Raw genomic sequence first — 25,128 nt, 5'->3', positions numbered from 1 at the left:
GGTGCTTCCCACAGTCAAATATCTTATTCTGGGAGAAAAGAAGACTCTTTGCTAGGGGCACACTTTTTATATAGCACGTAAAACAGGTAGTGGAGATAAGCCCTTTCACCACAAGTAGTATTCATTTATGATAAAAAAAGATAAAACTTAACTTTTATAACTAGATTCCTTAAAAAAAAAGGAGGGGGAGGAGGGATAGAAACAAGTTAATAATAAAAAGAAATTATATTTATTTATATCAGTTCCACTGTGCATTTACGTATGTCATTTTAACAGTGTGTTGATCTGGACCACAATCAAAATATTGGCTAGAATGCATCTAGTAACATCAATAAATATCAAAACTCACTGTATAGTTTTATTTATTGTATGTTGGTGTGGTCTCTTTTAGAGAGCGATCATAGGTCCCGATACTGAGAAAGGACGTGGCCAATCCAGAGAAGGCATGGCCACAGCCCCTGTTAAAAGAAACGTTGGAAAATAGTATATGCGCCACTACGTGATATAGAGGAGTATACATTTGTACCCATCAGTAGCTTCTGCAGCCTGCACCCACAGGATTACGGGAAACGGACCATGAGGATGAGGGTCATGTGCACTCAGGCAGAGCCAGATTAAGGGCCTGATGGGCCTGGGGCTGAAAATGTTGAAGGGCCTATTGTGAGAAGTGGAGGAAGTGAGGCCAATTCCATATAGGCATGTAGACCTCTTAAATTATAAGCCCCAATGTCTCTCTGAACATATACAGTGCATTCGGAAAGTATTCACAGCGCTTCACTTTTTCCACATTTTGTTATGTTACAGCCTTATTCCAAAATGAAATAAATAATTTTTTTCTCTCAAAATTCTACACACAATACCCCATAATGACAACGTGAAAAAAGTTTTTTTTAGATTTTTGCAAATTTATTAAAAATAAAAAAACTAAGAAATCACATGTACATAAGTATTGACAGCCTTTGCTCAATACTTTGTTGATGCACCTTTTGCAGCACTTACAGCCTCAAGTCTTTTTGAATATGATGCCACAAGCTTGGGACACCTACAGTATCTTTGGCCAGTTTCGCCCATTCCTCTTTTCAGCACCTCTCAAGCTCCATCAGGTTGGATGGGAAGCGTCGGTGCACAGCCATTTTCAGATCTCTCCAGAGATGTTCAATCGGATTCTAGTCTGGGCCCTGGCTGGGCCACTCAAGGACATTTACAGAGTTGTCCTGAAGCCACTCCTTTGATATCTTGGCTGTGTGCTTACGGTCCTTGTCCTGCTGAACAATAACCGTTGCTCCAGTCTGAGGTCAAGAGCGCCCTGGAGCAGGTTTTCATCCAGGATGTCTCTGTACATTGCTGCATTCATCTTTGCCTCTTTACTGACTAGTCTCCCAATTCCTGCCGCTGAAAAACATTCCCACAGCATGATGCTGCCACCACCATGCTTCACTGTAGGGATGGTATTGGCCTGGTGATGAGCGGTGCCTGGTTTCCTCCAAACATGATGCCTGGCATTCACGCCAAAGAGTTCAATCTTTGTTTCATCAGACCAGAGAATTTTGTTTCTCATGGTCAGAGACTCCTTCAGGTGCATTTTGGCAAACTCCAGGAGGGCTGCCATGTGCTTTTTACTAAGGAGTGGCTTCCGTCTGGACACTCTACCAAACAGGCGTGATTGGTGGATTGCTGCAGAGATGGTTGTCCTTCTTGAAGGTTCTCCTCTCTCCACAGAGGAATGCTGTAGCTCTGACAGAGTGACCATCAGGTTCTTGGTTACCTCCCTAACCAGGGCCCTTCTCCCCCGAACACGCAGTTTAGACGGCTGGTCAGGTCTAGGAAGACTCCTGGTGGTTCCGAACTTCTTTCATTTACGTATGATGGAGGCCATTGTGCTCATTGGGACCTTCAAAGTAGCAGATATTTTTCTGTACTCTTCCCCAGATTTGTGCCTCGAGACAATCCTGTCTCGGAGGTCTACAGACAATTCCTTTGACTTCATGCTTGGTTTGTGCTCAGACATGGGGTGCTCAGTGCACTGTCAAGTATGGGACCTTATATAGACAGGTGTGTGCCTTTCAAAATCATGTCTAATCAACTGAATTGACCACAGGCGGACTCCAATTAAGCAGTAGGAACATCTCAAGGATGATCACTGGCAACAGGATACACCTGAGCTCAATTTTGAGCTTCATAGCAAAGGCTGTGAATACTTATGTACATGTGATTAGTTTTTTTATTTTTAATAAATTAGGAGAAATCTCAAAAAAACTTTTTTTCACATTGTCATTATGGGGTATTGTGTGTAGAATTTTGAGGGGAAACATTCATTTATTCCATTTTGGAATAAGGCTGTAACATAACAAAATGTGGAAAAAGTGAAGCGCTGTGAATACTTTCCGGATGCACTGTAAAAGTACAAAAATTGCATAATTTTGTTTGGAAAATAGAAATGCAATTTTAATACTTATGATTCATGGCCGACCGTGTGGCCAGCTGGTGGCTGGTCATCATCATGGGCCTATTTTTATGTGGAGGCCTGGAGCGGGTGCTCCATCTGCCCCATTATTAATCCGAACCTGCACTCAGGAAGAAGTCTCTCTGCATAGATGCTGGTTGCTGTGGGCGCGGCTTTATGATCTGCCCCCTGCAGAACACATAGCCGTGCCCACAGCAGCCAGCACCTATGGGTAGAGACTTCTTTCTGTGTGCACACAGAGGTGGCCACACAGGGAACAATATCACCCTTAGCAGCTAACCCAGGCTGGGCCCCTCCAACAAGCCTGAGCTTGAGTAATTAGTAGAGACATTAAGCCCTAAGTCACACAGTGCTCCAAAGTGAACTTTCGCCACCTGTGCATGCACTGTAGCGATTGCACTTTAGTCAATGCACTGTAGCGGTTGCACTGTAGTGAATGCACTGTACCAAATGCACTGTATCGAATGCACTGTACCAAATGCACTCTAGTGAATGCACTGTAGCGAATGCACTGTACAAAATGCCCTGTAGCGAATTCACTGTAACGAGTGCACTGTAGCGAATGCACTATAGCGGATGTAGTGTGGCGAATGCACAGCTTCTTTGTGTATCTCAGTGTTGAGCTGTTTCTCTGCGGCTGCAATATTGTTTTTTTTGTGTAGTAACTGGCTGTAACAAAGTGCACTCGTGGGAGTGTCATGAGATTGTAGTCAGCGTGTAACCGGAGTTATGTCCTATTCTGAGTGGTGTGTATGCTGAAGGGACACCTATTTCCGATGGATCTCTAGCAGCCAGCATGAAGTAGGTATATGTATAGATACTAGTGATGGCAACAGCTACTGTCAGCAGAGTGATGGATACGCTGGAAGACGTGTATAATATCATTAGCATTCTGTATGTGTCCACCAGGACAGGATTAACAATGGGGTGGATGGAGCTACAGCTCCAGGCCTCCACATAAAAATAGGCCCATAATCATGTAGTTATGAAGATAACAAGCCACCAGCTGGCCACACGGTCGGCCATAAATCATACGTATTAAAATTGTATTTCTAATTTCTCACATAGTTTTCCTATTTTTATATATTTTGCAAGACAGTGGGTCTGTACACACCCACACGGCACTGGCCACACCCACACAGTGCTGGTCACAGCCCCTCCTCTTCTAAGTATAGAACTGTAAACATTTTCATTCGGCCCTGGTTGCTGCATATGGAGTGTGATTCAGCCCTTATTTTACTTCTAATCTCTTATGCATACGCAATGCTGCTACTCTGAAATTAGAACCAATAGGTGGAAATGGCCTATTCTAATAGCAATTTATTCTGGGTAGAGCTCTGAATTTCATTTAATTCAACTAATTTTATATGGAAATTTCCATACGCAATTCCAAAGTCAATTGCAAAACATATATACACCTTTATAACTATAATTACCTGTGGAGAAAAAAAAAGTGAGACTATACTGTACAGCTCTATATTGTGCTATTGAAACTATCTGAAAGCACTAAATTACTCTTTCTGCAGTGAGATACAGAGGAAAAAAGATAACTATGTATGGGATTTACTTTATTTTTAATAGATACTGCCAAGTGAAAACAGGACCTGCAGATCATATAGACTGTAAGACAAACAGATGATAGTCATGGTGGTACAGACAGTAACTTGTGCTACCGGTATACTGTTAACATACCGCCCGTTGGGATCCCGGCTGTCTCAATACCTACTCCGGGATCCACATCCACCATAGAGGGAGAATACATTATGTGGTGAATGAAGCTCGGCACCGAGCCCGCAGTGTGGCGAGCGCAGCCAGCATTATAGCGCCCGGGGTGCCAATGTCGGTATACTGACATTCGGTATCCCATGCGGTGGGATCACATACCGATCCCGTGCTACCAATCACTATATCATATCATCTTTTAAAGGGAGGGATGCACTAAGGGGCCCATTTATCAACAAGTTTTAGCTATCTAAAACTCGTTGCATATGATAAATGGTGCTCAAGCCAATCAGCTCCTAACTGTCATGTGTTTTAAATAGCTAATACTCATTGATAAATGGGTCCCTAAAGGGGAAAATGCTGCATTCCCATATATACCAAGCTTCAGAATACGATACATTCTGGAGCTTGGACCTGCCATCTTAGGATGGCGTTACCCTATATACACTTTTTTACTCTATAGTAGAGTACATCCCACCCAAAGAGTCTACAGTATGCAAGCAAAAAGCCTTTCAATTACTGGGCCTGATTCAGCCTTGGATGCTGTACAGATTTGGTTGCAGCTCCGATAGTTTCTTTGCTGGGTTTGTGCTGGGGCCGCAGTGTGCATAGGGGGCCTAATTCAGACCTGATCGTAGCAGCAACTTTGTTAGCAGACGGGCAAAACCATGTGCACTGCAGGGGGAGGGGGGGGGGGGCAGATATAACATGTGCTTCTGTGCAGGGCATGTACTGGCTGCTTTATTTTTACACTGTAATTTGGATTTCAGTTTTGAACGCACCCCACCAAAATCTAACGCTCTCTGCACATGTAATATATGCCCCCCTGCACTGTACATGGTTTTGCCCAACTGCTAACAAAGTTGCTGCTACGATCAGGTCTGAATTAGGCCCAAGGTGCGATAGTGCTGTGCTTTCGGACACAGGGCCTAATTCAGACCTGATTGTAGCAGCAACTTTGTTAGCAGATGGGCAAAACCATGTGAACTGTAACATGTGCAGAGAGAGTTAGATTTTGATTGGTTATATTGTTTCCGTGCAGGGTAAATATTGGCTGCTTTATTTTTACACTGCAATTTAGATTTCAATTTTAACACACCCCACCCAAATCTAACTCTCTCTGCACATGTTATATCTGCCCCCCTGCAGTGTACATAGTATTGCCCATCTACTAACAAATTTGCTGCTACGATCAGGTCTGAATTAGGCCCACGGTGTGGGTCAGACCAATTGACAGGCTGCAGGTATTTGGTGGTGGAAGGGGCTGTATCTCAGAAAATGGAGGCATGTTGCCTCTGTTTTTGGGGCATGCTGAACCAGCGACTGCATTGTCAGACGCAGCTAACTGGCCTCGTCAGCTGGACATTCTGAGCAACCTTAGGGTTACACAGATGTGGACGCAGGCAGCACATCTGAGAAGCCGGCAGTGGGAGTTTTTTTTTTTTTATTTTACTTAAAGACATCTGCTGCATTAATGTAACTTTTAAGATCCACTGCTACTGAAGATGCAGCACCAATCACTCCGCTTCTGTATAAGGCCCACTGGTCCCACACGTGTCTTTTATTCTACTACCTTTTGCCTTACTGATTTCGTTTTATGCCCAGGCTGTAAGTAAGCAATGCTCTGGTATAATATGCAGTTCTTCCATGTAAGCAGTTTACATTGAAATGGCATCTGTAGAAAGAAGCAATGTATACTTCCTTCCTGTTTGGTTCCTTTTTGCTTAGTTTTATTAATTTGATTAGCTCAACTCTAATCTTGATATCTTGGTATCAAAGCAAATGTAAATAATTGGGATAGATAATAATTTTAGTGTCAGCAAAGTGGAAGAAATCCTTATTTTAAATAGAGTATAGGCATAGCAGAATAACAGGAACAGTAATAAACATGCCCCTGCTTAGAGAATACTGTATGACACTGAATGTTTGAGGATGTATTTCAGGCATCATACATACTTCTTAGCATGACTCTCCCAAGGACTGTGGGGTCTCTGTCCAGGGTGCTGCAGTTCCAGCGATGGTGCCTGAACTGATGCTGGCACTCTTTGATCCACTCCTTAGCTCCCTCACCAATGGCTTGCATAATGTCAGGATGCTTTTGGCACAGTTGCCTCTGCTTGTTAACCAGGCCTGGGATATTATCACATATTACTCTTGCTCCAAGTGCACCAATGTACCTATAAGAAAGATAATACATGTGAAATATGCTGTGAACATGTGAGAAATGGACAGTGATATATTAATTGCTACTGTATACATGTATAAAATATTTGCGTTTTATTCCAATTCTTCTTCCTACAGCTCTTTACAGTATAATATTTGTCTGACACTGAAACGGAAAAACAAATCAGAAAGCTTCTTGTTATACAGTATCTGCGTCCCTTCACAGAACAGTAGTCATGCACGATTCTCTATATTCTATACAGGTTGCGGTTAATATACCGCCTGCCGGGATCCCTGCGTTCAGGATATGCTGGAATCCTGACAGCTGGGGAAATGCCAGCGGTCGGAATACCGACCACAGCCTAGTATTCCCACTCGGGTGGTGGGTCCACGCCACCACCTGAGTGGGATTATAACCCGAAGCGCAGCGAGCCTGCAAAGGGGACTCGCTGCCGGGATTCCGGATCACGGGATGCTGCTGTTGGCATAGTGACAGCCGACATCCTGGCTGCTGGTTCCAGTATGTTTTCCATTCTATACAGAACCCACGGTATGAATTGTATGCTACATGAGGGGTAGGCAACATTTTTCTCTTTAAGTGCAGGATATTCAACATTACAGGTTGAGTATCCCTTATCCAAAATGCTTGGGACCAGAGGTATTTTGGATATCGGATTTTTCCGTATTTTGGAATAATTGCATACCATAATGAGATATCATGGTGAATGGACCTAAATCTAAGCACAGAATGCATTTATGTTACATATACACCTTATACACACAGCCTGAAGGTCATTTTAGCCAATATTTTTTATAACTTTGTGCATTAAACAAAGTGTGTCTACATTCACACAATTAATTTATATTTCATATACACCTTATATACACAGTCTGAAGGTCATTTAATACAATATTTTTAATAACTGTGTGTATTAAACAAAGTTTGTGTACATTGAGCCATCAGAAAACAAAAGTTTCACTATCTCACTCTCGCTCAAAAAAGTCTGTATTTCGGAATATTCCGTATTTCGGATATTTGGATATGGGATACTCAACCTGTATTAGCCAACAAGAATTCCAGAGTGGCACCACCATTATAACATATGCAAATATTTGCAAAAGTATTAAATTAGTACAACAAATGTTATGGTGCCCATACACTAGTGCGATATTGGGTTCTATCATGCGATTACGACCGAATTGGCGCAATATATTGCATGGATCGCATGTCAATCACATGTGTCCTCTTGTGCGATACGCGGGCACGTTGGTCGAAACTTGCATCTCAAGATATTATGTGCTGCACTTAATATTTATCGCATCGCATATGCGATCGCATGTGACTTTTAAGCACATGCGATTTATCGCATTACGATGTGCAATCTGTCTTGTTTTGAGCTGACTTTCTGGACACTCCCCTTCACCCATTGTGCTGAGGATATAGGAAGCAGAGTGAGGAATCACGCTGCTCTGCTCTGTGATAAAAACAAGGTATGCAGGCCACACCACTGCCCATCAATGTAATATTGTCATACCCTCCAACATTTTACACATAAAAATCGGTACAAATTAGGAAAGGGGGCGTGTCCACTAGAGATGAGCGGGTTCGGTTTCTCTGAATCCGAACCCGCCCGAACTTCATGTTTTTTTTCACGGGTCCGAGCGACTCGGATCTTCCCGCCTTGCTCGGTTAACCCGAGCGCGCCCGAACGTCATCATGACGCTGTCGGATTCTCGCGAGGCTCGGATTCTATATAAGGAGCCGCGCGTCGCCGCCATTTTCACACGTGCATTGAGATTGATAGGGAGAGGACGTGGCTGGCGTCCTCTCCATTTAGATTATAAAAGAGAGAGATTTACTGGAGCTTAGGACTAGGAGGAGTACTGTAGAAGTGTAGAGAGTGCAGAGAGTTTACTAGTGAGTGACCACCAGACAGTGCAGTTTATTTAATATATCCGTTCTCTGCCTGAAAAAAGCGATACACACAGTGACTCAGTCACATACCATATCTGTGTGCACTGCTCAGGCTCAGCCCAGTGTGCTGCATCATCTATATATATTATATATCTGTCTGACTGCTCAGCTCACACAGCTTATAATTGTGGGGGAGACTGGGGAGCACTGCAGTGCCAGTTATAGGTTATAGCAGGAGCCAGGAGTACATAATATTATATAGTGAGTGACCACCAGACAGTGCAGTTTATTTAATATATCCGTTCTCTGCCTGAAAAAAGCGATACACACAGTGACTCAGTCACATACCATATCTGTGTGCACTGCTCAGGCTCAGCCCAGTGTGCTGCATCATCTATATATATTATATATCTGTCTGACTGCTCAGCTCACACAGCTTATAATTATGGGGGAGACTGGGGAGCACTGCAGTGCCAGTTATAGGTTATAGCAGGAGCCAGGAGTACATAATATTATATTAAAATTAAACAGTGCACACTTTTGCTGCAGGAGTGCCACTGCCAGTGTGACTGACCAGTGACCTGACCACACTGACCACCAGTATAGTTAGTAGTATACTTATATTGTGATTGCCTGAAAAAGTTAAACACTCGTCGTGTGACTTCACTTGTGTGTTGTTTTTTTTTTATTCTATAAAAATAAAACTCATTCTGCTGACAGACAGTGTCCAGCAGGTCCGTCATTATATAATATATAATATATACCTGTCCGGCTGCAGTAGTGATATATATATATTTTTTATATCATTTATCATCCAGTCGCAGCAGACACAGTACGGTAGTTCACGGCTGTGGCTACCTCTGTGTCTGCACTCGGCAGGCAGTCCGTCCATAATTGTATACCACCTAACCGTGGTTTTTTTTTCTTCTTTATACATACATACTACTACGACATCTCTTTATCAACCAGTCTATATTAGCAGCAGACACAGTACAGTACGGTAGTTCACGGCTGTGGCTACCTCTGTGTCGGCACTCGGCAGGCAGTCCGTCCATAATTGTATACCACCTAACCGTGGTTTTTTTTTTCTTTCTTCTTTATACATACATAGTTACATAGACATCTCTTTATCAACCAGTCTATATTAGCAGCAGACACAGTACAGTACGGTAGTTCACGGCTGTGGCTACCTCTGTGTCTGCACTCGGCAGGCAGTCCGTCCATAATTGTATACCACCTAACCGTGGTTTTTTTTTTCTTTCTTCTTTATACATACATAGTTACATAGACATCTCTTTATCAACCAGTCTATATTAGCAGCAGACACAGTACAGTACGGTAGTTCACGGCTGTGGCTACCTCTGTGTCTGCACTCGGCAGGCAGTCCGTCCATAATTGTATACCACCTAACCGTGGTTTTTTTTTCTTTCTTCTTTATACATACATAGTTACATAGACATCTCTTTATCAACCAGTCTATATTAGCAGCAGACACAGTACAGTACGGTAGTTCACGGCTGTGGCTACCTCTGTGTCTGCACTCGGCAGGCAGTCCGTCCATAATTGTATACCACCTAACCGTGGTTTTTTTTTCTTTCTTCTTTATACATACATAGTTACATAGACATCTCTTTATCAACCAGTCTATATTAGCAGCAGACACAGTACAGTACGGTAGTTCACGGCTGTGGCTACCTCTGTGTCTGCACTCGGCAGGCAGTCCGTCCATAATTGTATACCACCTAACCGTGGTTTTTTTTTCTTTCTTCTTTATACATACATAGTTACATAGACATCTCTTTATCAACCAGTCTATATTAGCAGCAGACACAGTACAGTACGGTAGTTCACGGCTGTGGCTACCTCTGTGTCTGCACTCGGCAGGCAGTCCGTCCATAATTGTATACCACCTAACCGTGTTTTTTTTTTCTTTCTTCTTTATACATACATACTACTACGACATCTCTTTATCAACCAGTCTATATTATTAGCAGCAGACACAGTACAGTACGGTAGTTCACGGCTGTGGCTACCTCTGTGTCTGCACTCGGCAGGCAGTCCGTCCATAATTGTATACCACCTAACCGTGGTTTTTTTTTCTTTCTTCTTTATACATACATAGTTACATAGACATCTCTTTATCAACCAGTCTATATTAGCAGCAGACACAGTACAGTACGGTAGTTCACGGCTGTGGCTACCTCTGTGTCTGCACTCGGCAGGCAGTCCATAATTGTATACTAGTATCCATCTCCATTGTTTACCTGAGGTGCCTTTTAGTTGTGCCTATTAAAATATAGAGAACAAAAATGTTGAGGTTCCAAAATTAGGGAAAGATCAAGATCCACTTCCACCTCGTGCTGAAGCTGCTGCCACTAGTCATGGCCGAGACGATGAAATGCCAGCAACGTCGTCTGCCAAGGCCGATGCCCAATGTCATAGTACAGAGCATGTCAAATCCAAAACACCAAATATCAGTAAAAAAAGGACTCCAAAACCTAAAATAAAATTGTCGGAGGAGAAGCGTAAACTTGCCAATATGCCATTTACCACACGGAGTGGCAAGGAACGGCTGAGGCCCTGGCCTATGTTCATGGCTAGTGGTTCAGCTTCACATGAGGATGGAAGCACTCAGCCTCTCGCTAGAAAACTGAAAAGACTCAAGCTGGCAAAAGCACCGCAAAGAACTGTGCGTTCTTCGAAATCCCAAATCCACAAGGAGAGTCCAATTGTGTCGGTTGCGATGCCTGACCTTCCCAACACTGGACGTGAAGAGTATGCGCCTTCCACCATTTGCACGCCCCCTGCAAGTGCTGGAAGGAGCACCCGCAGTCCAGTTCCTGATAGTCAGATTGAAGATGAAGATGTTGAAGTACACCAGGATGAGGAGGATATGGGTGTTGCTGGCGCTGGGGAGGAAATTGACCAGGAGGATTCTGATGGTGAGGTGGTTTGTTTAAGTCAGGCACCCGGGGAGACACCTGTTGTCCGTGGGAGGAATATGGCCGTTGACATGCCTGGTGAAAATACCAAAAAAATCAGCTCTTCAGTGTGGAGGTATTTCAACAGAAAAGCGGACAACAGGTGTCAAGCCGTGTGTTGCCTTTGTCAAGCTGTAATAAGTAGGGGTAAGGACGTTAACCACCTCGGAACATCCTCCCTTATACGTCACCTGCAGCGCATTCATAATAAGTCAGTGACAAGTTCAAAAACTTTGGGCGACAGCGGAAGCAGTCCACTGACCAGTAAATCCCTTCCTCTTGTAACCAAGCTCACGCAAACCACCCCACCAACTCCCTCAGTGTCAATTTCCTCCTTCCCCAGGAATGCCAATAGTCCTGCAGGCCATGTCACTGGCAATTCTGACGAGTCCTCTCCTGCCTGGGATTCCTCCGATGCATCCTTGCGTGTAACGCCTACTGCTGCTGGCGCTGCTGTTGTTGCTGCTGGGAGTCGATGGTCATCCCAGAGGGGAAGTCGTAAGCCCACTTGTACTACTTCCAGTAAGCAATTGACTGTCCAACAGTCCTTTGCGAGGAAGATGAAATATCACAGCAGTCATCCTGCTGCAAAGCGGATAACTGAGGCCTTGACAACTATGTTGGTGTTAGACGTGCGTCCGGTATCTGCCGTTAGTTCACAGGGAACTAGACAATTTATTGAGGCAGTGTGCCCCCGTTACCAAATACCATCTAGGTTCCACTTCTCTAGGCAGGCGATACCGAGAATGTACACGGACGTCAGAAAAAGACTCACCAGTGTCCTAAAAAATGCAGTTGTACCCAATGTCCACTTAACCACGGACATGTGGACAAGTGGAGCAGGGCAGGGTCAGGACTATATGACTGTGACAGCCCACTGGGTAGATGTATGGACTCCCGCCGCAAGAACAGCAGCGGCGGCACAAGTAGCAGCATCTCGCAAACGCCAACTCTTTCCGAGGCAGGCTACGCTTTGTATCACCGCTTTCCAGAATACGCACACAGCTGAAAACCTCTTACGGCAACTGAGGAAGATCATCGCGGAATGGCTTACCCCAATTGGACTCTCCTGTGGATTTGTGGCATCGGACAACGCCAGCAATATTGTGTGTGCATTAAATATGGGCAAATTCCAGCACGTCCCATGTTTTGCACATACCTTGAATTTGGTGGTGCAGAATTTTTTAAAAAACGACAGGGGCGTGCAAGAGATGCTGTCGGTGGCCAGAAGAATTGCGGGACACTTTCGGCGTACAGGCACCACGTACAGAAGACTGGAGCACCACCAAAAACTACTGAACCTGCCCTGCCATCATCTGAAGCAAGAAGTGGTAACGAGGTGGAATTCAACCCTCTATATGCTTCAGAGGTTGGAGGAGCAGCAAAAGGCCATTCAAGCCTATACAATTGAGCACGATATAGTAGGTGGAATGCACCTGTCTCAAGCGCAGTGGAGAATGATTTCAACGTTGTGCAAGGTTCTGATGCCCTTTGAACTTGCCACACGTGAAGTCAGTTCAGACACTGCCAGCCTGAGTCAGGTCATTCCCCTCATCAGGCTTTTGCAGAAGAAGCTGGAGACATTGAAGGAGGAGCTAACACGGAGCGATTCCGCTAGGCATGTGGGACTTGTGGATGGAGCCCTTAATTCGCTTAACAAGGATTCACGGGTGGTCAATCTGTTGAAATCAGAGCACTACATTTTGGCCACCGTGCTCGATCCTAGATTTAAAGCCTACCTTGGATCTCTCTTTCCGGCAGACACAAGTCTGCTGGGGTTGAAAGACCTGCTGGTGACAAAATTGTCAAGTCAAGCGGAACGCGACCTGTCAACATCTCCTCCTTCACATTCTCCCGCAACTGGGGGTGCGAGGAAAAGGCTCAGAATTCCGAGCCCACCCGCTGGCGGTGATGCAGGGCAGTCTGGAGCGACTGCTGATGCTGACATCTGGTCCGGACTGAAGGACCTGACAACGATTACGGACATGTCGTCTACTGTCACTGCATATGATTCTCTCAACATTGATAGAATGGTGGAGGATTATATGAGTGACCGCATCCAAGTAGGCACGTCACACAGTCCGTACTTATACTGGCAGGAAAAAGAGGCAATTTGGAGGCCCTTGCACAAACTGGCTTTATTCTACCTAAGTTGCCCTCCCACAAGTGTGTACTCCGAAAGAGTGTTTAGTGCCGCCGCTCACCTTGTCAGCAATCGGCGTACGAGGTTACATCCAGAAAATGTGGAGAAGATGATGTTCATTAAAATGAATTATAATCAATTCCTCCGCGGAGACATTGACCAGCAGCAATTGCCTCCACAAAGTACACAGGGAGCTGAGATGGTGGATTCCAGTGGGGACGAATTGATAATCTGTGAGGAGGGGGATGTACACGGTGATATATCGGAGGGTGATGATGAGGTGGACATCTTGCCTCTGTAGAGCCAGTTTGTGCAAGGAGAGATTAATTGCTTCTTTTTTGGGGGGGGGTACAAACCAACCCGTCATATCAGTCACAGTCGTGTGGCAGACCCTGTCACTGAAATGATGGGTTGGTTAAAGTGTGCATGTCCTGTTTTGTTTATACAACATAAGGGTGGGTGGGAGGGCCCAAGGACAATTCCATCTTGCACCTCTTTTTTCTTTTCTTTTTCTTTGCATCATGTGCTGATTGGGGAGGGTTTTTTGGAAGGGACATCCTGCGTGACACTGCAGTGCCACTCCTAAATGGGCCCGGTGTTTGTGTCGGCCACTAGGGTCGCTAATCTTACTCACACAGTCAGCTACCTCATTGCGCCTCTTTTTTTCTTTGCGTCATGTGCTGTTTGGGGAGGGTTTTTTGGAAGGGACATCCTGCGTGACACTGCAGTGCCACTCCTAGATGGGCCCGGTGTTTGTGTCGGCCACTAGGGTCGCTAATCTTACTCACACAGCTACCTCATTGCGCCTCTTTTTTTCTTTGCGTCATGTGCTGTTTGGGGAGGGTTTTTTGGAAGGGCCATCCTGCGTGACACTGCAGTGCCACTCCTAGATGGGCCCGGTGTTTGTGTCGGCCACTAGGGTCGCTAATCTTACTCACACAGCTACCTCATTGCGCCTCTTTTTTTCTTTGCGTCATGTGCTGTTTGGGGAGGGTTTTTTGGAAGGGACATCCTGCGTGACACTGCAGTGCCACTCCTAGATGGGCCCGGTGTTTGTGTCTGCCACTAGGGTCGCTTATCTTACTCACACAGCGACCTCGGTGCAAATTTTAGGACTAAAAATAATATTGTGAGGTGTGAGGTATTCAGAATAGACTGAAAATGAGTGTAAATTATGGTTTTTGAGGTTAATAATACTTTGGGATCAAAATGACCCCCAAATTCTATGATTTAAGCTGTTTTTTTGTGTTTTTTGAAAAAAACACCCGAATCCAAAACACACCCGAATCCGACAAAAAAAATTCGGTGAGGTTTTGCCAAAACGCGTTCGAACCCAAAACACGGCCGCGGAACTGAACCCAAAACCAAAACACAAAACCCGAAAAATTTCAGGCGCTCATCTCTAGTGTCCACACCTCTTTTCCTATACTTTCAATAGAAGTTTGGAGAGCCAAAAATCGGTACAGATGATAAAAAAAGATACTGTACCTGCTAAAAAGGTATACTTGGAGGGTATGTATTATGCTGGCCCACTGCCCACCAATGTCTTATTATGGCCCCACACTGCCCACAAATGCATTATGCTGGCCCACTGCCCACCAATGCAATATTATGCTGGCCCGCTGCCCACCAATGCAATATTATGCTGGCCCACTGCCACTTTATATCCCTTCCACCCCTCCCAGATTGCCCAGCCCTCTATGTTAATTTAAAAGAGATCTGGCAGATAAATCTGGTTTGCTTTGGATAGCATGCGATGCGATCACATGCGATCACCCGATTTCAGGTCGCAAGCGGCATGCGATTAATCACATGAATGCATGCACATCGAATGCAAAACCCCCCCACTACAGATGCGATTTATCGCAGCCTTGCCTGCTGGGGAAATTACAGCCGATATCACATCGCGGCCAATCGCCCTAGTATATGGGCACCATTAGTGGCTTCTCTGTCTTTCTTTGCTCAGGTTGGATTGAAAATTTATAGTCTGGAAATGAGACATACTTTAGAATTTTGTACTGTTATTCAACTGTGAGCAGTACTAAGTGTGGCAGCTTCACTCACCAGAGAACCAGGCTTCATTGGTTATGCAGGCTGCACTTATGTTCTCTGGTTTGGATAGGGTCTCCTCTGTGAGGGAAGGAGTTATTGAGCAGGAGGGAAGAAGCATCATGCATAGCAGAGAGGGCCAGACCCCATGGGTACCACTGGAAACATCCCCGTGTGGCACCTGGGGTACCAGTGCCAAGAGTTGCCTACGTCTGCGCTACACAATGATCAAGGAAGAGTCTAAGATTATGTTTATGTAGTGTCCATTATTGCAGCACCTTATATCCCGGACTATTTGGGGTAAATTCAATTCAATGTGATATAGCGCAGGTCATCTTAGTTGTGCACATATTGGTTACTACTGTACACTACAATGTTTCCTGTGCACCTGTATGGGAGGTGCACATGCGGTGTGGATCGACAAGATTAATTGAATTGCCACTTTTAAGGGCAGGGCCGGTGCAAGGTTTCTCGGCACCCTAGGCAAAACTTCCGCCTACTGCCCTTTCCCCTACCCACCCATCAGATGAAAGGCATGCTGCGGCTCTCTCCCACCCCCAGTCTGTTGCATGGCTGCTCTCTTCTTCCCATCTCCCCAGTCTGTGTGGGTACCTACTGCCCCCCCCCCCCCCCCCCCCCACTCTGTTAAATGTCTGCAGCTCTATCCTCCCTGCCATCTGTATGCATGCTGCTGCACATCCCGTTACTGGACTGCTGCTCTCGCCCTCTTTCCTTATCAACTGCAGAGAATGCACTGTGCAGCCACTTTACCTGCAGGCTGAGATGCAGAGTTGGGACTGAGTAGTCTGTGAAAGAGCCTGGAATGTAGAGCATGTCACCCCCAGCCTGGACTCCAGGAGCTGTTAAAGTTACTGCCTGTGCCGGGTGGAGGTGGAGCTGGAGGCTGCAATACGTGAGGTTACCAGTCACGGCTACTGTAAGATACGAGAGCTGGGGGGATTGCAGCGGCTGTGAAAGATAGGATCATGCCACCTTTTTCAGGCAGCTGTAGCAGGCTGCCCCCTCAGGTCCCGGCACCTTGAGGCAGCTGCCTAAAGCTGCCTAGCGGAATCTCCGGCCCTGTTTAAGGGATGCTTGCTCACATGATACAAGAGTTTAAAATATGCTGGCTTTAACTACGGTTCATACTGTCTTCTTACAAGAAAATGATAACTGTAGTTATAATTAGAAAAGGACATTATAGGGATAGCCAGTGAACTAATCCACTTCTGGGTTTCAGAAGGTAGTTCTTTCCCTTGGGGACCTTACTATCACACTGTTCTATAATTAGAACCACTGCTTTTCTTTTCAAACCTACTGTGCAGCTATACAGTAACTAAATTAAATGTCAAAAAAACAAACAAACAAACAAACAAACAAACAAACAAACAAACCAACCCATGAAATCATTAAAATATGAAATGGCCAGACAAGTCTAATTTACCTAAACCATAACAGACCAGCATACCTCCCAACTGTCCCGATTTTCACGGGACAGTCCCGTTTTTGGGGGACTGTCCCACTGCCCCACCTGCAGGCTGCAATGTCCCGTAGTGGGGGGAGGGGGGAGCAGTTGGGAGGCTCCTGTCATCGCTGCCCTGCTTAGCAGAGCAGCGGAGAATAGACGCAGCGTCTGTTCAATGGAGACAGGAGGAGAGGGAGCATTCTAGCAACTCACGGAGCGCTGGGCATGCCCCCTCAGTGCCAAAAACGGGGCGTGGGTTGCGATCGCGGGCCTTCCCGCAAAGCCATGCCCCTTTTTATTAGGTCACACCCCCTTTTGGGAGCGTGCACGGCTTTGCCGCGCATGTGTCCCTCCTCAGGTATGTACAAAGAAAGTTGGGAGGTATGGATCAGTAGACCACATGCCAGTTGGATGTCTTGTGAAGTCTGTCCTGGTGTCCGAAACGTAGCACAGAATAAATTTGAAAGACAGAAAAGGGAGATTTGCGGAGGAAGGCCCTTTCCCCTCTCTCACCAGGATGCAGTTAAATTGCCGGCAGTTGGGATCCCGGTGGTCAGGATGCCGACACCACAATCCCAACTGCTGACAATGCTGCCAGCTGGAATCCTGGCTCAAGGGGCTATTCCCACTTGTGGGTGTCCATGACACCCATAGAGCGGGAATAGAACCTGTGGTGAGCGCAGAGAGGCGAGGCAGCGAGCCCACAAGGGGACTCTGCTCTCTACCCGCTGCCGGCATACTGACGGATGGCATGCCGTTGTCTGTATACTGACGGCTGGCATCCCAACTGTTGTTAATTCATACTAATCCCCTCTCACCGGCGCACTGTGTCTATGTCTATGGAGCATGCACCGATCTCTGTGAACATGGTGCCCGTGCAAATTCCCAGAAATGTGGGTAGGGACTGACATAATATTGATCTCCCTGCTATTGAGGGTATTTTGTACAAAAAATTGCAATTTTTTAGAACATTTAATTAAGCTAAAATAATATTTTGAAAAATGTATTTCAATATTTTATTAGAAGTATATTCCCAGAGACAGGGCCGGATTAAGGGCCACATGGGTCAGGAGCTGAACATTTTCAAGGGCCTATACTGAGTAGGGGAGGAGCTGTGACTTTTGCTGTGTGGGTATGGCCAGAGCCATATGGGTGTGTACACAATATACACTATGAGCCCTAATGTCTCCCTAAATACATAAACATAGAAAATATGCATAATTTTGTAAGAAAACTAAACATTTTTTTTTAATACTTATGATTTATGATTGTATGGCCTATTTTTATGTGGAGGACTGGAGCTATAGATCCATCCGCACCATTGTTAATTACCTCCCAGTGGCAATAGAATCTCCATTAGCATTGACCCCCATCCCCTTGTGGTAACAGATCCCAAGTTGTAGAATCCTCCCTACCCCCAGTGTAATAGATTATTTTGCACCCCCCTCACCTGGTCCTCCCTCAGTGGCCTTTGTCATTTTTTAACTATTTTACAGCCCATCCCCTGGGCCAAAACTTAAATGGGGCATTACCCATCCACGTCCAGTGCTAACAGAGCTCCCCAAGGTATTACCCACTTACATAGGGCATTACCATTCCCCATCTACCACATGCAGAGGGCAGTGGAGTGTGTCTCAGGGTGGAGTGATCAGTCTCTCCTGCTGCAGCTGATCTGTGCACTTGCAGAGATAATCTAAGTAGTGCTCAGAGGGCACCTCCTCACTTTTACAATCAGTGCAGAAAAAGGGATGTTTTTTTTTTTTTTATAAAACATTGTTGGTTTTTTTTTACTACTAAAGGGTTGTGGGGAGGAACTATTACTAGAACGTAAGACCGCTGGGGGGGTCTATAGCTAATTGGGTGTGGGAAAATATTTTATAATTGGGGCCTATGAACATAGGGGGGTAATTCCAAGTTGATCGCAGCAGGAAATTTTTTAGCAGTTGGGCAAAACCATGTGCACTGCAGGGGAGGCAGATATAACATTTGCAGAGAGAGTTAGATTTGGGTGGGTTATTTTGTTTCTGTGCAGGGTAAATACTGGCTGCTTTATTTTTACACTGCAATTTAGATTGCAGATTGAACTCACCCCACCCAAATCTAACTCTCTCTGCACATGTTATATCTGCCTCCCCTGCAGTGCACATGATTTTTCCCAACTGCTAAAAATATTCCTGCTGCGATCAACTTGGAATTACCCCCATAGGAGGGTGGTTTGATATAGATACATTTTTTTAAATAAAGTATTTTAAGATTTTATGAAAAACACTTTTAAAACTTTGTTAAGTACTAAAAAACAACAACAGCAGTAGTTTTGTGGGGGGAAAAATAATCAGTTAAGTTGTTAAAGAAAAAGCGTGTATACAGTAATCACTTGGATGGAACCTCACACACTGGGACTATTGCGCAAGTTCCACGTGTCTGTAGTGCACCAGTAAGTAACAATGTCAGCTATGTACTTTAACCATGATTCAAATTTATTATCCCCATACTTACCACCCAAGAGTGTGATGAATAGCTCTAGTGCTATCAGCAGAAGAGCTGTTCTTCCTAGAAAGGGAGGTGTGGGGGGCACATATTTTTGTTGTGGATCTGACAGCCGTAGGGATTTCAGCCCCGACAGGCCTAGTGTTACTGTAGTTGGCACTATAGTGGGGGTACCCCACACTGCATGTTCTCCAGCCTAGTTCTGGATAGGGGACAATCAGGAGGACACTGCTCCCTTTATACCCCCAATTTTTCCACTACCTGCAATTTTAAGGACTTTAAAGACAGCATTTTTTTAAGTCTCCATTTCTTAGCAAAAATAATTATTAAATGATTTAATTAAAAATACACTGCTGCATTAATCCTAAGGACATGTGCAGCACTTTCTACAAACTTGCAAATATTTTTTGCCCAGGATTGCGGTGTCTTTGCTGGGAATGTGCCCTCTGCTTAGAAAATATGGTCACTTCTAGCCTTTTAATGTGGGGAAAATAAAGACAGAATTTTCTATTACAGTCTATGTTATTTGTAGCAGTTTAGTAAATTAGCGGGATGAAATCTTAATATGTATAGTTTGGAGCAGAGAAAGGAAATAAAAAAATAATAGAAACAATCAAATATGTCACGGGTTTTAACAAGGTACATGAGGGAGACCAGAGGTGTATCTAGGGGACCGAGCGCCCCTGGCAAAGTAAGGGACTGGCGCCCCCTTCCATATTTGAAATAGGGAAGGTGCATGTGCAAAAAAGGGGCATGATCTTGTGGGAAAGGGGCAGGACCACACAATAGTACTCCCAATTCAAATTATGTTACATAGTAGTACCCCTTGAACACATTATGTCACACACTAGTGCGCCTTACACATCATGCCCACACAGTAATCCTTGTCACACTGTGGAGAAATCAGCAGTGCCTGGCGCGGCCAATGAGGGGCACTGCCCAGCGATGGCACCCCGCAGTCAGGGGGTATAATCAAATATTAATGGCAGTGAAAAGGTATCTCTGCGCACTACCTAGTAGTGGTGATGTAGTGATTAAGAATAACATTCTAGTAGTTTATTTAGAGTTTCTTCACTGTGGTGCATTGTGGTGCTAAACATCGGCGCCAACTCCTTGCTGCTGTGCGAACTACTAGCCCAGGCACTGCCACTACTAAGTCATTCCACTCCATGGCCAAGGGTGGCACCACCAGGCGGCGCCCCATCCTCGGCCAATGCACCTGGTGAGTGCCATCCTGGCCAATGGGTAGATAACCTCCTGTCCCCAGCACATAGTCATAGTCCCCACCTCCTCCCAGTACATAGCCATAGTTTCCACTCCCTCCCAGCACATAGCCGTAGTCTCCACCCCGCTCCCAGCACATAGCTGTAGTCCCCCTCCACCTCCCAGCACATAGCCATGGTTTGCCTCCTCCCAGCACATAGCCATGGTCTGCCTCCTCCCAGCACATAGCCATGGTCTGCCTCCTCCCTGCACATAGCCATGGTCTGCCTCCTCCCTGCACATAGCCATGGTCTGCCTCCTCCCTTCACATAGGCATGGTCTGCCTCCTCCCTGCACATAGGCATGGTCTGCCTCCTCCCTGCACATAGCCATGGTCTCCTCCCTCCCTGCACATAGCCATGATCTCCCCTCTCCCTGCATATAGTCTTCTCCCATTCCAGCACAGATTCTCCCCCCTCCCTGCATATAGTCCTCTCCCCTCCCAGCACAGAGTCTCCCCCCCACCCTGCATATAGTCCTTTCCCCTCCCTGCATATAGTCCTCACTCCTCAAAGCACATATCAATTAATATGTTGCAGGACCTAGTGTGATGAGCTGGGCATCGCCTGGGCTGGAGGATTGCACAGTAGGCAGGAACACCACACTTTGTGAACAAAGTGAAAGTAAACTACAGCTCCCAGCAACTCTTGCTGCCAGCAGCTCCCAACAGCAAGGGATGCTGGGAACTGTAGTTTACTTTCACATTCTTCACTAGTGCATTGCGGTACCGAACACAGGCGCCTGTTCCTGCCTACTGTGAGATCCTCCAGCCCTGACTATGCCACTACTAAGTGATTCCACCCATTGGCCGAGGGTGGCACTGCCGGGTGGTGCCCCCTCCTCAGCTGGCACCCCTGGCGAGTGCCATCCTGAAGTATCAAACACGAAGACATGCACTGAAACTGAAAAGAGGTAGGTTCAAAGGAACTTTAGGAAGCATTACTTCACAAAAGGATAGTCGATAAGTGGAATAGCCTCCCATCAGAGGTGATAGAGTCTAATACTGTAGAGCAATTTAAACATGCTTGGGATACGCATAGGTTATAGTTGCCTAGCCTCCCTCATTCTGCGGGAGACTCCCTGAAATAGCAGCAATCTCCCTGACTCCCTGAATAATCCACCAATCTCCCTGACTGCAGCTTGGGGGAAAAAAAAGAAAGAAATCAGAGATGTATACATTCAAATGGGATCATCAGTGCCATTTCCCTGTATTATTATTTTATTTATTACCAGCAATTTATATAGCGCACACATATTCTGCAGCGCTCTACAAAGAAAATTTGTCCATTCACATCAGTCCCTGTCCAAGTGGAGTTTATAGTCTATATTCCGTACCACATGTACATGCACACACATGCTAGGGTTAATTTTTGTTGGGATCCAATTGACCTACCAGTATATTTTTGGATTGTGGGAGGAAACCAGAGTGCCTGGAGGAAACCCACGCAAGTACGGGGAGAATATACAAACTCCACACAGTTAGGGCCATGGTAGATATCGAACCTATGACCTCAGTGCTGTGAGGCTGTAATACTAACCAGCCAATCAGCTCCTACCTGTCAATTTACATATTGGAGCTGACTGGATAGTGTGTTATCACCTTGCACTTATCACTGCTTTATCACTTCTCCAGGCTTAATACTTCTGCCCCATTGATCCCTATGGTTGGGTTCAGTATTTTTTTACCGACAGCGGCATCCCAGCCGCCAGTATGCCGGCAGTGGGGCGTTGCGCAAAGAGTCCCCTTGCGGGCTTGCTGTGCTCACCACACTGCAGGCTCGGTAGCTCGCTGCGCTCGCCACAGGTTCTATTCCCACTCATGGATGTCTTGGACACCCATGAGTGGGATTAGCCCTATTGTGCCGGTATTCTGGCTCCCGGCATTACCAGCTGTCGGGACTCCGACGTCGGCATCCTGACTGCCGGGATCCCAAAGGGCAGAAAATTAAACATATACCCTATGGCTACATGCATTTTAAATAAGGTTTCTCGTGGCCACTTACAGTATATGGAACCTCTTGTAAAACACAATACACAAATCCTGAAAAATATCAGTGTCTTTTCTTCAACAAGGAGATCTTGCTAATTTTGGGGCTCATTTACATTTGTATATACTGTAAGTCATTTTTATGACACGCCTCTGAGATGCAGCTGTACACGCCCGCGCTTATAGGTGGGACTTTCACAGTCTCCTTGAAAGGGTATGGGTAAGAGGGTTGACATGCATTAGGTCGACAGTCATTAGGTCGACCAATATTGGGTGACAGTGACTAGGTCGGCACCTGAAATATGTCAACACAGTCATTAGGTCGACATGAACAAGGTCAACATGGAAAAAGGTCGACATTAGTTTTTTTTTACTGTTTTTGGTGTTGTTTTCACCGTAAAGTGACGGGGAACCCCAATTAGTGCACCGCGTCCCCTCGCATGGCTTGCATCACTCGCCATGCTTCGGGCAAGGTGCCTCACTCTGCTACCGCTGTGCTCGGCACAGGTTACTATTCCCAATCGTAGTCCACGTAGATCGTAAAGTATGAAAAAGTTCAAAAAAATGGGAAAAATGCATGTCGACCTGCTTGCACGTCGACCTAGTACATGTCGACCTAGTGACCATGTCGACCTAATGCATGTCGACCAATATTGACCTAATGACTGTCGATAAGTGTGGTCGACCTAATGACCGTATCCCCCTTGAAATGCTTTTTCAAAAGTAGGCAAGCATGGCATATGTATATCCTTACAAAGGCCTGAGGAACAAATACTGTAGGATTGAAGTTACCAAAAGGATAAAACAAAAAGTGTCAAACTAGATGGGCCAAGAGGTTGTCATCTGCCGCCAAATTTTATGTTTCTATGTTTTAGTAAAAAAATTGCCAGGATCTCAAACCCAGTGCTTGGTAAATTTCCCCCTATCTCTCCAGAGCTTGACTAAAGGATGATTCTTCTGATACTGTACATACAGTAGTATACATTTTAAACTCCAGTCTTGTAGCCCGTTGTGGTTTGTAATACGTTGAATGATTATTAATTTGGGGGGTATCCTACACCAATTTCTTTTTACATTTAGCAAATTTACGCATTTTTATATTTCAATTAAAAAACATGTACATATCCTAAGGATCTGTGTTGTGCTTTCTACAGTACATATACACCTGCCAGAGGCAAGTTATTTTTTTAGAAAAGTTTGTCGGTGGTGTTGTGGCGGGTTCTAAACCCACCAATTAGCAAAAATCTGTGACTTTTATTCTTTTATTGGGAAATTGAGATGGCATTTTCTGGTCTGTGTGGCAGTATTGAGCTTAATAAATAACTGCAATCCCAACGGGACTTCAAACCTACTGCTTAATAGAGATATCCACATAATTTCAACACTTTCCTGCCAGGAGAATCAGCATTTAGATGTGGACATTGAAATATCTTAAGGATGGCAGGTATCTTAGGTATCAAACTCCTTCTGTTCTGAGAACCTATTTTAATGTAGAGTCCTAGTCAGAGGTGGATCTAGACCTCTAGACCTCATGAGGCCCTAAGCAATGTACCGATTTAGGGCCCCTTCCCTTAAACAATCTATAGCACTATATTTTCATTCCTGATTTATGCCCCTTACATTATTTGTTATTTTTCCTCCTTTTATTCTATTACAATATATTTATTTTCCCTTCACTGCTAGCACCATGTCCCTCCCCTCACCCCTAATTCCCATTATTACACCACTCAGTTACTGCATTTTAGATCTGTGCTCCCCTCCCTGAATGTAGCAGGTAGCCATACTCCATTATTACACCCTCACTCACTGACTGCATTGTATACGAGTGACCCAGGTCTATTTACAAGCCCCATCGCCTAAATAGTCCCCCCTCACTCACTGACCACATTTTTTAACAGCATTTTATAAGAAGCATTTTGACACCCCTCAGTTAGTGACTGTCTTGATTATATATCAGTGTACCCCCCCCCCCCCCCCCCGATTGTAGTGCCTGCTACTATCAGTGAGGAGGTGGGAGGGGGAGACATTGATTATGGAGTCACACTATAGCCAATGATATATAATCAATAATGTTAATAAGGAATGGGTGGCATGATACAATCAGGGGGATGGGACTGATATATAATGCAGGTACCCATACCTTATAAGTTATAGTACTTCTTATTACACCCAATCACATTAGTGTTGACTGCATTATATATGAGTGCCCCCCCCCCACTTTAATTAATAGTCATTATTTCACCCTTCAGTCAGCGAGTGTGTGCCTCCCCCCAAACATTGATTGTAGCAGGTGAATGTTATAAACTGTACCAGGGTCGGACTGACCTACAGGGGTACCAGGGAAACTACCGGTAGGCCCCACTGCCTGAGGGCCCACTACTTCCTCTAGGGATCAGGTTCCAGACTGTGCACTTGTATTATACATGGTAGATATGTTGCATTACACTGCACTAAACTATTGTGTATATCAAGCCTCTGTGGAGGCTGGC

At 45.2% G+C, this 25,128-nt stretch overlaps 1 protein-coding gene across 1 annotated transcript in view; it reads right to left on the bottom strand.

Annotated features, from left to right (window-relative positions):
- WNT2B (Wnt family member 2B) overlaps window positions 1-25,128 on the bottom strand; it is a 153,135-nt gene that overhangs the window by 20,458 nt on the left and 107,549 nt on the right. Inside the window, exon 2 of the mRNA XM_063955380.1 lies at window positions 6,143-6,363. Coding sequence (XP_063811450.1) covers window positions 6,143-6,363 — 221 coding nt within the window. The remainder of the gene's footprint in view (window positions 1-6,142; window positions 6,364-25,128) is intronic.

The sequence above is a fragment of the Pseudophryne corroboree genome, chromosome 2 (assembly GCF_028390025.1).
Source record: "Pseudophryne corroboree isolate aPseCor3 chromosome 2, aPseCor3.hap2, whole genome shotgun sequence".
Classification (NCBI taxonomy): Eukaryota; Metazoa; Chordata; class Amphibia; order Anura; family Myobatrachidae; genus Pseudophryne; species Pseudophryne corroboree.
This window is presented reverse-complemented; position numbering and strand designations above follow the sequence as displayed.